General features: G+C 18.1%; 3 protein-coding genes across 3 annotated transcripts; 2 read left to right on the forward strand and 1 right to left on the reverse strand.

The window, feature by feature from the left end:
* Nucleotides 1–756: 756 nt before the first annotated feature.
* PGAL8A_00036900 (conserved Plasmodium protein, unknown function) lies at nucleotides 757–3,401 on the forward strand (the record flags this gene model as incomplete). Its single annotated transcript, XM_028674371.1, has 6 exons — nucleotides 757–770; nucleotides 849–891; nucleotides 1,133–1,197; nucleotides 1,314–1,444; nucleotides 1,539–1,600; nucleotides 1,788–3,401. 6 exons carry the CDS (start codon nucleotides 757–759, stop codon nucleotides 3,399–3,401), a joined length of 1,929 nt encoding a protein of 642 aa, XP_028530731.1.
* Nucleotides 3,402–4,604: 1,203 nt separating this feature from the next.
* Nucleotides 4,605–7,689, reverse strand: PGAL8A_00037000 (amino acid transporter, putative; the record flags this gene model as incomplete). Its single annotated transcript, XM_028674372.1, has 4 exons — nucleotides 4,605–5,024; nucleotides 5,163–5,895; nucleotides 6,059–6,417; nucleotides 6,502–7,689. The coding sequence occupies 4 exons, from the start codon at nucleotides 7,687–7,689 to the stop codon at nucleotides 4,605–4,607; spliced, it is 2,700 nt and encodes an 899-aa protein (XP_028530732.1).
* Nucleotides 7,690–10,419: 2,730 nt separating this feature from the next.
* PGAL8A_00037100 (conserved Plasmodium protein, unknown function) lies at nucleotides 10,420–15,927 on the forward strand (the record flags this gene model as incomplete). The annotated part of the gene is made up of 10 exons (XM_028674373.1): nucleotides 10,420–10,721; nucleotides 10,811–10,865; nucleotides 10,963–11,044; nucleotides 11,279–11,369; nucleotides 11,446–11,517; nucleotides 11,604–13,453; nucleotides 13,861–14,483; nucleotides 14,655–15,323; nucleotides 15,493–15,547; nucleotides 15,650–15,927. The coding sequence occupies 10 exons, from the start codon at nucleotides 10,420–10,422 to the stop codon at nucleotides 15,925–15,927; spliced, it is 4,077 nt and encodes a 1,358-aa protein (XP_028530733.1).
* Between the last annotated feature and the right edge of the window lie 1,121 nt (nucleotides 15,928–17,048).

The following is a 17,048-nucleotide window of genomic DNA, read 5'->3' on the forward strand; positions in this document are numbered from 1 at the left end:
CGGGTTTATTTAAAAAAAAAAAAAAAAAAAATAATGAAAATTCTATTAAAAAAAAAAAAAAAAAAAAACAGCTATTAAAATAATTAGATGCATATGATGAACAGAGTAATTTACTTTATTGTATATCATTCAATAAACAAAATTTATATAGAAACATTGTAATTAAAGAAAGTATATTCTTGAAAATTAAAAAGAAATATAATAATATCTTTATTTTTTAAATTGTTTTATAATATTTAAACTACCTTTAAAAAAAAAAAAAAAAAAAAAAAAAAAAAATGTTTTTTTTTCTTTTTTTTTTTTCAATAAATTAGTTACTGAAAAAAAGCTATTTTTTTTTTTTTTTTTTGTTTTGATTTCCATCTATTTATATCTTTTTCTTTCTATTTTTTTCTATATCATTTTTATCTTTCCTTATTTCCTTTTTCTTTTTTGTAATTTGTTTTATCCCACTCTTTGCATATAAAGTTATTTTTCATTTAATTTTGTTATGTATTTTTATATTTGTATTTTTTTTTAATTATTATTCAGTCTATTACTTATATTTTAAAAAAAAAAATCATACAGCCTTATTTTCAAGATTTTTTTGTAGTATTTTTATTCTAAATTAAAAAAAAAAAAAAGACAAAAAATTATATAAATATTTAATAAAAATAAAAGATATTTAATATATAATAGAAAAGGATTATAAAATAATTTATTTATTAATAAAAATACTCACTATATTTTTTTTAATTAATAATTTAAAATTTGAAAATGAGCTCTTTGAAGTAATAAAAAATTAACTATTATTAAACAAATTATAGAAATAATCTAAAATTTAATTTAATTTTTATTTTTTAAATTAGAAAAAAGAAGCAAGATGTGCTTTGGGAAAAAAAATGGAGGAATGTAAGATTTTAATAAATATAAAATCACATATTTATGTGAAAAAAAAAATAAAAAAAAATAAATAAATATGATGATTAAAAAACTGCAATTATTAAAATTTTTATGAATCTATATTTAGAATTTTAAATTTTAGTTTAAATTTAATATATTTAAGTTAAATACTATTTTAACTATCTTATTTTTCATTTTGTTGTAAATATATGCACTTTTTATGTAATATATTCTATATATTAATTTACAGCTTATTCATCAAAAAGCAATTAAAGAAGAAATGAATAAACAGCTCAAAGCATCTTTAGAAAGACAGTAAATTAAACCTAATAAATAAATATAATCAACTTAAAATAAATAAAATTTTAACGTATATATAAAGTAACATGATTTTTATTTTAAAAATAATTTCATGTTTTTTTGTATTTTAGAAAACAAGAAGAAGAGGAAAAAGAATGTACTTTTAAGCCACAAACATTATGGAATCAAAGTTTTAAAAAAACTATTTCTTTTGTAGATGAATTTTTTGTTAAATTAAAACCATATATAGAACAACAACAAAGTAAAATATATATATATATATATATTCCATATATAATTATTTTATTATTTAATTTTCTTTCTATTTTTGCAATTAAATATATTTTTTAATATAGATTATTTAAATCAATTAAAAGAGCTTGAATGTGAAGATAAAATTTTTTCTCAAAAAGTTAAGGTAATAAATTTATATTTTTACAATTCCATTAATTTTATAAAATATTTAAATTATTTAAATTATTATATAAATTTATTTATGAATAAAAATAAAATAATTACACATACAATTATTAATTAATATATATCTATTTTTTTTTTTCTTATTATATATATATGTTTATAATTCTTCTATTTTTCTACTTAAGGAGGAATTAAGAATAATGTTATCAAAAGCAGTAGATAAAGAAATAATGGAAACCATTATTGAAGGATATAAAGGTGTTAGAACAAGAGGAATGAATAAAGTGAAAAGAGAAAAACTAGATATACTTTCAAAAATGATTAAATTAGAAAGAGAATATAACTGCTTTATGGCAAGAGAAAATGTAGACAAGAAGGATTTAGAAGAATGTGGTTTTGATTGTGATTTAGCAGCGAAATTAAGAAACGACATATTGAAGGAATCTTTATGCCCCAATTCTTTAAGGGATTTTGCAAAAATAAGACAAGAGATAAATCATGTATTAGAAGAGGAATTAAAAATAAGAGAAAACCAAAATTTGTTGAACGAAATAAATAACGAATATCAGTTAAATAAAGAGAATGTCTATGTAACTGGAAGTAACGGAAATGACTCAAATATAATATCAGAAAAAAGTGTAGATATAAATAATAATAAAATGTTAAATAACAAAAACTTAAAGAATATTGAGATAAATGAAAAAAATAAATACAATTTAAAGAATTCAAATAATATAGTACAAATAACGAATGAGGATAACAATATAAGAAATACTAGTAAAGTATATATTTTAAGTGAAGCTGAAGGAAAGAATAATATAAAGAAATCTGTTGATCAAGTCATATGTAATCATAAATGTAACAATTCAGTATACAAAGAGGATCTAACAAATTTTAAGCAGAAAATTTATACGCCTTATATAGTAGAAAAAGATGAAAATTATTTATCTCATAATCAAAATGGTTCAAGAAAATGGGAATATACTAATCTGTATAGCATTAACAAACAAGACCTAGAAAAAAATACTTGTTTCGAAAAATCATATGGTTATAATAATAAAAATATTTATTTGAATAGTAACTATATGAAAATATTAAAAAACGAAGATGCTAATAAGTATATTACTTCTTTGCAAAAGGATGCTAATTCTATGAATGTAATAATATTAAATAACAATAATAATACAAATGAGAAATATAATAATTCACCTATTAATAATTCAGATAGGCGAAATATTGTGAATTGTTTAAATAAAAATCCTAAATATATAAATGAAAACTATATCAACGCTGAAAATTTTAAACAAGGGCAGAAATCTTATTTTCTTGATAAAAATAATTATAATATCCCCAATTGCTTAGATGCAAATTTACTAAATAAAGAGAAACCTAAAGTTATTGTAGAATCTAAAAATATGTATTTACCTCATAATACCAAAAAAAGCGGAATATTTTTAGGTGATATAAAGTATAGCTTTCAAAATAATGATAAAATATATTTGAGAGAATATGAAAATAAAGATACTAGATATATAGATAAAAATTCATATAATATTAAAAATAATAACAAATTTTATGATATTTATCCTAATAATTATAAAAATGAACAAATTTTTAACAAGAATAGTTTTTTTACAAGTAATATAAATGATGAAAAGAAAAAAGTACCATTAACAAGCATAGATAAAGAAAAATTACCATATACTATTTATTTTAACAAAGAAGATTGTGAACATAAAAAGCTACTTAAGAATAAACCTATAATTAATAAAATAATCGGAAATTTTCCAATTTATTAGAATATAAGTTAAGGATAAATTATTAAAAAAAAAAAAAAAAATTTAATAGAGAAATAAATCGTCATTTATAAATTTTATTAAAAATTATAATTAATTATATATTTTATAATATTTTATTTTTATGATAATTCTTATGTTTAACATATTATTTTGTTTTGTTTTGTTTTGTTTTGTCTTGTCTTTTTTTTTTGTTTTGTTTCATTTTGTTTTACTTCCATTTTTGTTTTAATTCTTTTTTTATTTTTTATTTTTTTTTTTTTCATTCTTTTTTTTTTTTTTTTTTTACATTTTTATTATGAATTTTTGTTTGATGATATTCATATATTTTTCGTTTCTTTAAAATTATTAGGCTTATAATTTTATAAATCTTTTTTTATAAATTGTTTGTGTTACATTTTTAATCCTTTCTACTCTTACATTTTTTTGTTTATAACAAATAATACTTACTTTATATTAAATGTAAATGTTTTAAAGGCTAATTTATATATATATATACATGTATTGTGAAAATAAATATTTTATTTTTCGTTCACAGTTTTATGTGTTACTTCATATTCTTAGGATAACTATGCATATTTTTAATTTGTTTGTCTCTTCATTAAATTAAATTGTATAATAAATATTAATAAAAAATGTTTAAAATAATTATAAGTCTTACTAAAAATAAATATTCATGTAAATAGTAAATGTATAAAACTGGTTATGACGCTATATGAAATACATGATTTAGCAAAAGACAGATTTATACAAAATGTTTTTAATATAATTCTTTTTTTTTTAATTTTTTAGAAAAATAAAATGATAATCTATTTATAATTTAATAAAGATTTTTTCCATATAAAACTTTTAATTTTTATATCAACTTAAAGAAAGAAAAAAAAAAATAATTTAAAAAATTCTAAATATTTTAAATAGTTATAACATAAATATATATTATCTATATTTTCATAAGGGGGAATATATATTCTTAAATTATTATATTTTATTTTTTTTATTTGGGTATTTATTTTCATTTTTACTTTTGTCTTTAAACAAATTTTTAAAAGTGTGACCAGTTATAAATACAAAATATTTTCAATGAAACATGAAGAAAAATAATAAATATAATTACTAAAATCTAAATGTTATATAAATAATAAAATACGTCAGATTAAAAATAAAAAAAATTGAGAAATTTAATGAAATAATAATCTTTTTAGTTTCTTATTTATCTATAAATTCTGTAAATAATGCATTTTTTTTTTCTTTTTTTTTTTCTTCAAATAATACAGGAAAATCTAGAACATTAAAATTATTAGTTTTTAAAAACCTCTTTTTTTTTATCCATTGAAATAATGGGATATTTATATACACTACGTAAAGAAATATTATGTAAAGTAATAACACAATAAATTCATTAATTCCAGCATTTGAATATTTTTTCTTAAAAAAAACTTCATTTTCAACAAAAAAATTATTTGCTACGTATAAAAAACACATAAAAACTAAATCTATACCAAAGTATTTCAAATATAACACTAAAAAAATATTGAAATATGTTGTATATTTTGACCTAGGAATAAATTGTAATTGAATTTTGGCTGATTTATCAGTACATCCCAAGGCTAACGAAAAAGTACTTCGCTATAAAAATAATATATATATATATATATATATATATATATATATATATATATAATTATAAATCTGTATATAATTAAGTAAATATATATAAAAATTATAAATTCAAATATGTAAGGTTGATAATATATTTAATTTTACCATTATTGTTTTCATGTCACTTTTGTTATAGTATCCATTATCTTTTAATCTTAAAATTTTTTGGCAAATAATTATGGAAATAAAAGGAATAATAAAAATATTTATAAATTGACGTAAAAAGTATAAAAAAACTCTGTTTGCTAATTTTAAGTGAATTTCACAATAAATTAAAAAAAATTCGTTAATAAATGTTAGAAGAACCGTAAAAACTAAGTACCATTTGCCTAATTTTTGTGCTGTTTCTTTTAATCCGCTTAGCCAGAAAAAATTAAAATTTACACAGAGTAAAATTAATAAAGTAAAAATTTGTGATAAATATGATACGAATATAACTCTAAAATTACTATCAGCAACTCTATAAATATAATAAAATAAAAATAATAATATCCATATCGCAATGAACATCTTTGAGCCTTTAGAGTTATATATATCCTTTATAGATAAAAATAAGATATCAACTCTTTTAGATGCAGCTAATAAAATTAATGTTAAGAAGATTACTGCAACATATATACTTAAAAATAAGGTAAATTTTCTACAGTAATTATTTGCTACAGGAATTAAAATAAAAAAAGCGTTTTTTTTCATTAATTCTATTAAAAAATAATAATTTTTATCTATATTTTTTATATGTTTTGCAATTATATTTGCAAATGTTACAAAAATAAGTATATCCAGGAAAAAACAAAATAGAATAATAAAATAAGTTGAAGAAATAACATTCACACCTAATCTGATAGTATCAAAAATATATAAAAATTAAAAATTAAATATAAATATTTGTGAGTCTTCACATATCCTTATGAATGGAATTAATTTGATATTTGCATTTATTTTTATTATAACATTTTTAATAAATATGTTTAAATATATATCATAACTTTTTATATACATACCTTAATCCTTTTGAAGAATAAAAATACACTCCTGAATGCAACGATAAATTTGTGGTGCAATGAATCATACATAAAATCCAGACTTCATGATTTGAAAGTATACTTATTATTTTACTAAAATTAAAATCGTTAAAGAGAAATCTAATGAACGTAAAGTCACGAATAGAAAAAATATGAATTACAAAAAGTAGAATTAGAAAAGATAAGAATATTTTAACAATTTTATGGGAAGTTTTATATTTTGAAAGGAAATTATATAAAATTAAAGAGAAAAATGAAAATAGTACTATAGCCATTGTAAATGTCTGACTTTTTGTTTTGTCATAATTATTTAAAAGCATATCATATATCTTTGTACCCTAATAACAAAAAATATATATAATCAATAATAAAATTTTATATTTATATAAATATACATATACAGAAATAATATATATTATAACCAATTTTATATTGTTTATTTCACATGTGTTAGTACTTTCATTATAATAACATATATTTCTGGAAAAATTACAAATATTTTTGCTACCATTAAATTTAGAACATATTTTTGTATCTATATTTTTATAAATCCATGGATTATTATCTTTAAAGTAGTAAGAAAAATAATAAATTTGTAAACATATTAAATCTATATATTTTATTATAGAAATAAAATATGATATAATTAATATCATTGCTATTGGTAAATGATAATAATTTATTGACCAAAAAAAAGATATACATCCATCTAAAACTAGACGACCACAATTTATTTCTTGCAATAAAAAAGGTGCTGATAGTAATGTGTAAGTTATAAATAATGGGAAAATGATAGCTATGGTTTTATATCTAATAAACAAATATAAAGAAGAATTTAATGTAGCTACTGAATATGCTACACAATGTAATACAAATGTTTTTACATCAAAATTGTGAAATTCATTCAATTTTTTATATATCCAAGGAAGCATATACAAATTACAATTTTTTAAATATTCCATATTTTCAAATACACTAGCCATTTTTATTATGTCATTATATGAAATTCCTATAGTAACTAAATAATATAAAAAATTATCACAATTTTGTTTTTTTAGTAGTGTATCTTTAACACTTTTATCTTGAAAATATATTGAATAATCACAGAGGGTATCTAAACTTGTATATCCTTCATATTTAATATGATAACTTTTTAATAATTTTAATAATTTTAATCTTTGCTTTTCTTTAGCATCTTTTATATCAATATATTTATTATATTTATTTAAGTTCATTTTTTCTCTTTTATTTTGTTTTTTTATTTGACATAATTCAGATTTTTCATATGCTTTTAAAAATAAAGAATATCTAATTTTCTTCATATCATTTTTATTTTCTTTTATAAAATTTATGATATGATCGTAAGTATTTCTGAAAGAATTAAATTTTTTCTTTCTTTTAATCATATGTTTGTCATTTCGAGGATTTGTTAAACTTAGATTATTATTGGTTGTCTCCAAATAGTTCTGAGAATCTATCCAATATATATTTTTTTTTTTACAATTACCACAATCATTTTTGTTTTTATTTTTATAAAAGAAATTTTTATTTTTTATATCACTATCTTGATATTCATGAAAGAATTCATTTCTTAATTTATTTATATCCATTTTCTAATATTACTGCGTTTCATGCACAGCTGCATATATGTAGTTATGTAGGTAGCAATAATAAAGAATACTATTTTATTTTTAATTACAACATATAAACATAAGTAAAATTAATGAAAATATAATCAAAATACCTTTTTTTTTTTTTTTTTTTTAAATAAAATTTAAGTATTTAATTTAAAAATTTATAGTTCTTATATTTATTGTATGAAAGTTTATTCTGCGTATATTTTTATTTTTACAACTGCTTACACCCATAATTATATTGGACATTTTAAAAAATAACATTAATTTTAAAAAGTATATTATATATATTTATAATGAATTTAATTTTTTTTTTTTTTTTTTTCAAATATAAACGTTAATAGTTTAAGTTATTAGAACTAACATATTTTTTTATATTATTTCGTAAGATTTTATTTTATTTTTTTTTTTTCTAATAAAATGTCTAAATGAGAATTATAGGATTTAATAACGATCTTTTCAAATACTTAATCACAATATATAATTTATAAATCCTAATAAAATATATATGTTATTAATTCTATAATTATTTTTTAATTATATAACATACTAATTTTGTTATTCGATTTATGGATTCCAAAAAAAAAAAAAAAATAAATAAATAAATATAAAAAAGTATAATTCACTAAATTAAAGTAAAATTAGAAAATAACATACCATTAAATAAAAAAGCTCTATATACACATATTATTTTTTAAAGAAAATGACAATATAAACTTAAATGATAAAAATCTTTTTTACTATACTCCTTTTTAAAGGCATTTAAGAGTTAACAAATATATATAATTTTTTAATATATATAATTCAGCTAATTTTTTGCAGGTTAAAATTTTTATATAATAAATACATATTACTATACATAAAAACAATATTATAAATAAAATGAAAAATATGTATACATATATATTTATATATATATTTTTATTAGGCTCTGTGCTAATATTAAATAGTTATAAAATTTAATCATTTAAAATAGATATTTAAATAATAAATATACAGAGAAATGAGTAACTAAATAAACAAAAAAGTTTAATTTTTTATGTGTATTTTTCATAAAAAAAGATTCATATATTTTAATTAAATTATGCGGTTAAATATAAACATAGACGTAGATGTATATATTTGTGTGTATAGGAAATGTGCAATAAAAAAAGAAAAAAAAAACTTTCATATATCATCTATAATTATTTTTTATATTTTCCTCAAAAAAAAAAAAAATAAAAAATAAAAAAAAAGTGTTAAATAATGAGTTATTCCATATTTCTAAATAATGATATTAGTTTAACAAAATTAAAATGTCTATGTTAATTTTATTTAGAATATCAATTTTATTTAATAGTTTAAATTTCGAACCATTATTAACTTTTTAATCTTAAGTGTTATGTGGTTTAATATAATTATTATTTTTCTTTAATTTATATATATTTTGAAATACTTTTGTAGCAAAATAGCGTAACAAATATTATTGTAGGTTATAATTTTCTCTTTCATTATTATTAAATTTTAAAACATTTTTAAAAGGCAAAATTTTTTTTAGAAGTTACATATGTTTTTATGCATAAAAATAACTTAAATTATATATTTAAAATAACTTAAATATATCAACAAAAGAAAGAATAGCTATAACGTGTAAGTATCGTACATACGGTTAAATGATAACACCTTCACACACCACATACCTTTTTTTTTTTAATAAGTTAATGAATATAATAATCCAAAATGATACCATATTGTTATACGGAACTTCAGAACTTTTTTTTTATTAAATGTTTTTAGTTAGATAATATATATCTATCTATAACATATAATATCTTGTAAGTAATATTTTTAATATAGATTTATTTTGAAAATTTTAAAAGGTATATAACTTACGTAATAATATCGAACGAATTCTGAAAAAAGAAAGATATTCACTTAAACTTTTTTTTTTTTTTTAAATAGCACATCATATAAATATATACTTTTTATGTATTATCTATCTATCTATTTTTTTTTTTTTTTTTTTTTTTTTTTGCTGACGTGTTAATTTTTTTTTCGTATATCAATATAGATCAAGTCATAAAATAATTTATTCATTTTTTTTTCCATAGAATACACTTCTATTTTTGCACACATTAATAAAAATAAATGTGTAAAAATAAAAACTAATTCTTAAAATGCATCAAAGACACTAATTAAATATATTTGGTCTTTATAAATTATTTTATTTTTTGCTGCATAATTTATTTAATATATTTATTATATAAAATGAAATAAAAAAAAAAAAAAAAATGCAACGTCTATTTCACGCATTAATTTAATATATTCATACTGTTTAATTATGCAATAATATATTTATATATATGGAAGTATTCTTAACAATTTTCATATATTTGGTGAATCGAGACAAGAATAATTTTATGCTTTAACTTAAAGAAAGCAAAATATGTATTATTAGTTTCATATTTTCCTTGTTTTATCTATTTTTATAATGTATACAAGTGATAATTTTATATTGGTTTTTTTATAATTGATATCTGAAAAAAACAAACCGAAACAATCAGATTTACATGATCTTTATTTCTTAAATACAAATATTTTTATCTTCAAAAATCAGTAATAATGAAAAAAAAAAGTTCTTAAGTATATTTATTTTTATTAGAAATATAAATAACATAAATAGAAGTTTATATATAAAAATGTTTTCCTTTTTTCTTTTTAAGTAAGATGAACAATAATATAATATTTGAAACAAGTGATAAAAATTCAAGTCTTCTGAATTATTTGAATTATAACAAAACAGGTGTTAAAGAAGAATTAAACACAAATATTATATCAGATAAAATAAAAGAATTGGATAGGTCACACAAAAATATAATAGATAACTTTAATAAAAATTTATCTCTAAACATGAGTTCTGATTCAAAAAATAATTTAAATAATAATAGTGAAAAAGAACCTTCAAAAAACAGAAAAAGTGGAACTCTTTTGTGTAAAAAAAAAGATGAAAATAGTACTACAAATAGCAGGTAAAAATTAAATAATAAAAATAAATACAAAGTATTAATGAATATTGTTTTAGATAAAATTAAGAAACTTAAATTTATACCTTTCTTAGCAAGGAAAATATGGATATATTACTAGACGAAGACAAAAAGGACAAAGAAAAACTAGTAATTGAAAAAGAAATATAAATAATATATATATTTATAGAAAAAGAAATTTGTAAGTAAAAAAAAAAAAAAAAAAAAATTATTTCTTTTCTTCAAGGATAATAATAATCATGTGACTAAGGATGATGTTCTTGAAAATAAAGAATTAGATAATAGTGTATTATCAGATAAACATATAAGTATGCTTATAAATTATATGATAATATAATTATTTATAAGAACCATGTCGATAAACTATAGCTTTTTAATGCATCTTCATATTATATGAAAATAATATTTTTGTATTTATTTAAAGTGTTCATTTAACGTAATAGACAATTTTATTATACGATAATTATTAATATTACATATATATATATATATTAATACAAATATGTTATTATCATTACTTTTCATCTTTTAATAATTTACAGAAAAAAACAATTTTACAGATTCAGGTTATATAGAAAGTTTGAAATGTGAAATTGAGAAAAAAACAGGAAGTGAAACTATTCAAAAGCATAAGTAAGATACATACTATTATAGAGATGTAAATGGTTATTTTTTTTTTCTGAAATATATTCATAACTTTTTTTTTTAGAAGCAAGCTAAACCCAATTGCACCAGAATTCAAGCCACAAAATGCTTTGTATATATATCAGAAAATTCAACAGTACATACATAAAAAATATAATTAGTCTGCATAAGAAACAATTACAAAAATGTAATCATATAAATTTTTTTTTTTTTTTTTTTTAGACATACAAAAAAAAATATAATTTTGTTAATAAAATCTTTCGCATATAAAGGAATTAAATTAGAAAACATTTCTGGGGAATACTGTAAAAAATATAATGCATTGTTAAACTTAAATCATGCAGGATTTACTAATATTTTTGACTTGCTAAGGAGTTTAGATTATTGTTTAATATATGAAGAAATTAAAGAAGAAAAAAGAAACAATAAAAAAGAAATGGAAAAAAATGTAGAAAGAGATACAGAAAAAAATAAAGAAAAATGTGCGGAAACACATGAAAAAAAGAATGAGGAAAAAAATATAGAAAAAGATTCAGATAAAAAAGTAGAAAATGATGAGGGGAAAAATGTAGAAAAGGAAAAAGAAAAAAATATAGAAAAAGATTCAGATAAAAAAGTAGAAAATAATGAGGAGAAAAATGTAGAAAAGGAAAAAGAAAAAAATATAGAAAAGGATTCAGATAAAAATGTAGAAAATGATGAGGAAAAAAATGTAGAAAAGGAAAAAGAAAAAAATATAGAAAAGGATTCAGATAAAAATGTAGAAAAGGAAAAAGAAAAAAATATAGAAAAGGATTCAGATAAAAATGTAGAAAACGAAAAAGAAAAAAATATAGAAAAAGGTAAAGAAAAACATATAGAAAGCGATACAAAAATAAATGAAGAAAAATATATAGGAAAAAATACAAAAATAGATATAGAAAAAGATTCAGATAAAAATATAGAAAATGATGAGAAAAAAAGTGTCGAAAGCGATACAAAAAAAAATGAAGAAAAAAATATAGAAAAAAATACAAAAATAGATATAGAAAAAAGTACAGAAAAAAATGTGGAAAAAAAAGTGAAAAAGGATATAGAAGATGATACTGGTAAAAATGTAGAAAATGAGTTGAAAAACAGTGATAACAATGAAAAAAACGGGATATCTGAACAAAATTTAATAATTAAATATAAAACACCTAAAATGGATGAAAATAAACAATTTTTTGTAAAGATAATATTGGGTACACTTGCGGAATGTACTAATTACAATTCAAAATTAAGTGATGAAGAAACTCCAATAAGTAATAGTGTATCATTAACTAAGTTGCCACAAGAAGTGAAAAAAATATTTGGATCACTTTTTAATTTAAAGGCATTACAAATTCGTTGTGGCATAGATAAATTACAGATCTTTTTAGAAGAAATACAGGAAATTCAAATTTTAGAATTTCCTAATGATATTAAACTAAGGATAACACCGCAAACATTTGATTCAAAAATACCTGAATTAAAATATATAAAATCCTTAAGCAGCAATGAGTTAAAACTTAAATCACCCATAAAATTAAATAGTAAGAAACATAGTATTTCTATGCAATTCCTTAATAAAAATATGAGCTTTAATTCTTACAATGGAGATAATAATTTTAGCATGAATAAAAATAAAATAAATTCACTTGATAATATACAATTAATAAAATCAATCAATTCTAATGGTCTCAAAAATATAAATTATTCTTTTAATAAAAGTAATGAATCATCTTGTAAAATACCTCAAACAAATTTGAAAAGTATTTTATTTGGTGAAAGTTTCAATATAGTATCAAATGATTTTGATGACATTTTTGCAAATAAATTAAATGATAATTATAATTGTAAATCAAATAATTATTCTAATGGTTTAATGAATATCTATAATAAAAATAAATTCTCTAGTAATAAAGAATATTCGAACAAAAATTTAATCCCTAAAATATTGACAAAAATGCAATTGCATATTCTACTGTTTCAATTAATAGTTATTTTATCAGAAAGACAAAAAATTGAATGGAATGAAATAAGTAAAATAAAGGATCAAATATTATATTCAAGTAAATATCATTTAAAAAAATTTCATTGTTAAAAAAAAAAAAATAATTTATATATAATTTTATATAATACATAAAATAAAAAGCAAAAAAAAAATTAAATAATATTAATGAAGAATAAATTTTATTAACTTTTTTTATTATATATTTTTTTAATAAATTCTCCACTTTATATATTTTTATATTATTGTCATTAAAAAATTGTACATACGAAAAAAATTATATTCATATTATAAATTATTTTTTGATTTTACTTCAAACACGTGTATGTCTTATTTTCTTTTGTGTGTAAATAAAAATATGCATATGCATGTATTAATATTCTCTTAATATTATATTTCTAGTTCCTATAAAATTTATTTGGAGAATATATTTTATAAATTTTTTTTTTTTTTTTTTTTAATATGTAGATAGTAGATTGTCTGAAAATAAATTAAATGAAAAAGATGAATTTCAAGAAAATATAGACACACAGAAAAATGTCAGTAAACATGAAGTTGACATATTTAATGCAAAAGAAGTAGATATAAATAATAATGAAAATGACAAAAAAAAAGTTAATATTTTAGATTTCTTAAATACATCAGGAACAAATGGTTCAGAATATCAGAATGAAAGTTTTAAAACATATGATACATCGAACCTATTTAAATCAGAAAATTTATCAAGTGATAAATATACAAAAAATTCTGACTTCTTTAATTCCCATATAAGAGAAAACACTAATGAACAATTTATAGGTGTTTTTGTCTCATCTATTAAAAGTGAATGGAACAAAACATACTCAGATCAATTTCCTTTAAGTTTTTATCTAAATTATTATAAAACAAAAAAATTAAGAAAATTATTAGAAGAAATACCTAATTTAATAATAACAGGGTATGGTAGAACAATGCAAATTTTTACTTTAGATGCTGCTCAAGAATATTATGATAATATATTTTCTGATAAGCAAGCAAATTTTAAAACTTTTACGAAATCTAAATTTACATCACTAAGCAATTCTCAGTATTTCAAAGATATAACATACAAAGTAAGTTTTTTTTTTTTAATTCATATAAATTATTTTATTTTTAAATAAATTTTTTTTTTTTTTTTTTTTTTTTTTTTTTGTATAAAGACTATTTTCTTATATATATTCTCATATATAATTTATTCTGTGAATAGCTATATGTTTATTTTATTTCATATTTTTTATTTTAAGGATATCGCTAAATCTTACCTTAATGGAAACACAATAAATTTGCTTAGTATTTTGGGAAAAGATTTAAAAGTTCATAGAATGAACATGAATAGACATTATGATAGGTTTATGTATAAATCAAATAAAAGTGGAAATTACCAAAATTTTGATAATTATAGAAATGATAAGATAAGCTATAAGGATAATTTTGAAAAAAAAAGTTCCTTTTTATTTAAAAATGAAAATTTAGAAATACTAAGATACCATTTGCATAAACTTTTATATAATTTAGTCATTCATGTTTGCAAAAAACAGAATTCATTATTTTTAAAATATAAAGCTAGTGGCATTATACTTAGTGAATATGAAACAAATAAACAGTTGTGCGGTCCTGTTTATTACTCCAGCGATTTAACATATGAAGATTTTGTAATAGCTAAAAAAACATTTTTTGAAAAAGAGCAAATAAAAAAAAATGTCTATATTTTATCACAACATGGCATATATGGAATTAAATTTATACATTTAACAAATGAATGGTTTAAATTATATAAATGTGAATTACGTCCTTTAATGAAAATTTGTGATTATCAAAAAATTGGACAGATGATTTGCAATATGCCAAATGTATTTGTTGTAGGAGAAGGTTTTGACACTAAATATATTCCTAATACTCAATTGGATAACGAAGTAAGAGAATTAAAAAAAATATATATATATATATATATATATATATATATATATATATATATATATATATATATATATATATATATACATGTATTTTAATGAAAGTTCAATGCATAAAAAATATCATAAATTCACAATATATAAATAATATATATATTTTTTTCTAAAGAGCAAAACCTTTAATGATTTGGTAGCAGGAACATTAACTAAAACACCTACTGATAGTATATGAAAAATTTTAGCTTTAATTTTTATTGTTAATACATATATATAACTATATCATTAAATATTTTCCTTTCCTCCTTTTTTCATATTTTTTTTTTTAGACTTTTCATATAACAATAAAATGGATTTTCAAAAAATAACTAAAGTTGCAGCAAACATGCCAAAACGAAATAATGTGGCTTATGAAAGCATTATGAAATTGTTGTTCCCTAATGTTTCTTCTCAAAGAAATACAAACATGCAAACATGCTTCAATTCTTATTCTTCCTTGAGAGATAATAAAGAATATAAAAAGAATAAATCGACGTTTCCAGATATTTATAGTTCTTATACATTTAAGAATGATATCAGCATTAATCATTTGTTCAAAAATCTATAAATATATTCTATTAATTAATTTTTTTATATTTATTCAGCATACATATCCATTATCTATATATGTATATGAAGATTCTTTTAAAAGAAAATAATTTTTTGCATATTTTTTAATTCAATTTTTTTTTATGTAATATATTTTATCAAACACGAAAAATCGTAAATATCTCAAAAGAAAAATAGGTCATAAATATAAAATTTTATAACGTCATATAATAATAGAAAAATGCATGCATTTAAAAAGTGCCTAAATACACAAAAAGAAAAATACTAGCTTTTATTTTATGTTAATCTACTTATTTTAATTGTTATAAAAAACAAAATTTTGGCTAATAAATATTTAGATGCCCATGAAGGATTATAGGAAGTATTAAAATATAATTTTAATTTTATAATTCTTTTTTATTACTATTAATGAAAAATTATATAGTTTTTATTAAAACACCATTATAAAAAAACACAAGGAAATCGTCTATAATTCATGGAGATTTTGTTTTATTTGAAAGTTTAACAACATAAATTATAAGAATTTAAAAAAAAAAAGAAAAAAAAAAAATATGTACAAAAAAAAAAAATATGAAGAGTAACGTGGAAATAAAAAAAAAAAATTATAGTTTTAGTTTTTCTTAATGTAAATATATATACATGAATCAATGTAAAATTATAAACATATGTTTATTTAATTGACAGACATAGAAAAATTTTGTAAAATCTTAAAATTTATCCTCTACATTTTCATTTATCTCCTTTTACTTATTACAATAGTTAAAATATATCTTTTCTCTTAAAAACTTATATATATAATATTATGATATAGAAACTTAGATGTATGATAATAAATGTTGAAAACAATTTGACATTAATAAAAAAAATAAAAAATAATAATGTTACTAATAATAATTGTGATAATTATAACAATAAAAAATAAAAAAATGACTAAATAAATAAGATAATTCATAAAAATTCATGTTTTTATATATATATATATATATATTTATATATTTCAATCAATGAAGGAGAAAAAAAAATTAATGAAAATTTAAACACGCTATATATCTTACGACATCATATACTATATATTAATATATTTAGATTAATTTATTTTTCATATTGTTCAAATATATA

Source organism: Plasmodium gallinaceum, assembly GCF_900005855.1.
Source record: "Plasmodium gallinaceum strain 8A genome assembly, contig: PGAL8A_v1_21, whole genome shotgun sequence".
Lineage (NCBI taxonomy): Eukaryota > Apicomplexa > Aconoidasida > Haemosporida > Plasmodiidae > Plasmodium > Plasmodium gallinaceum.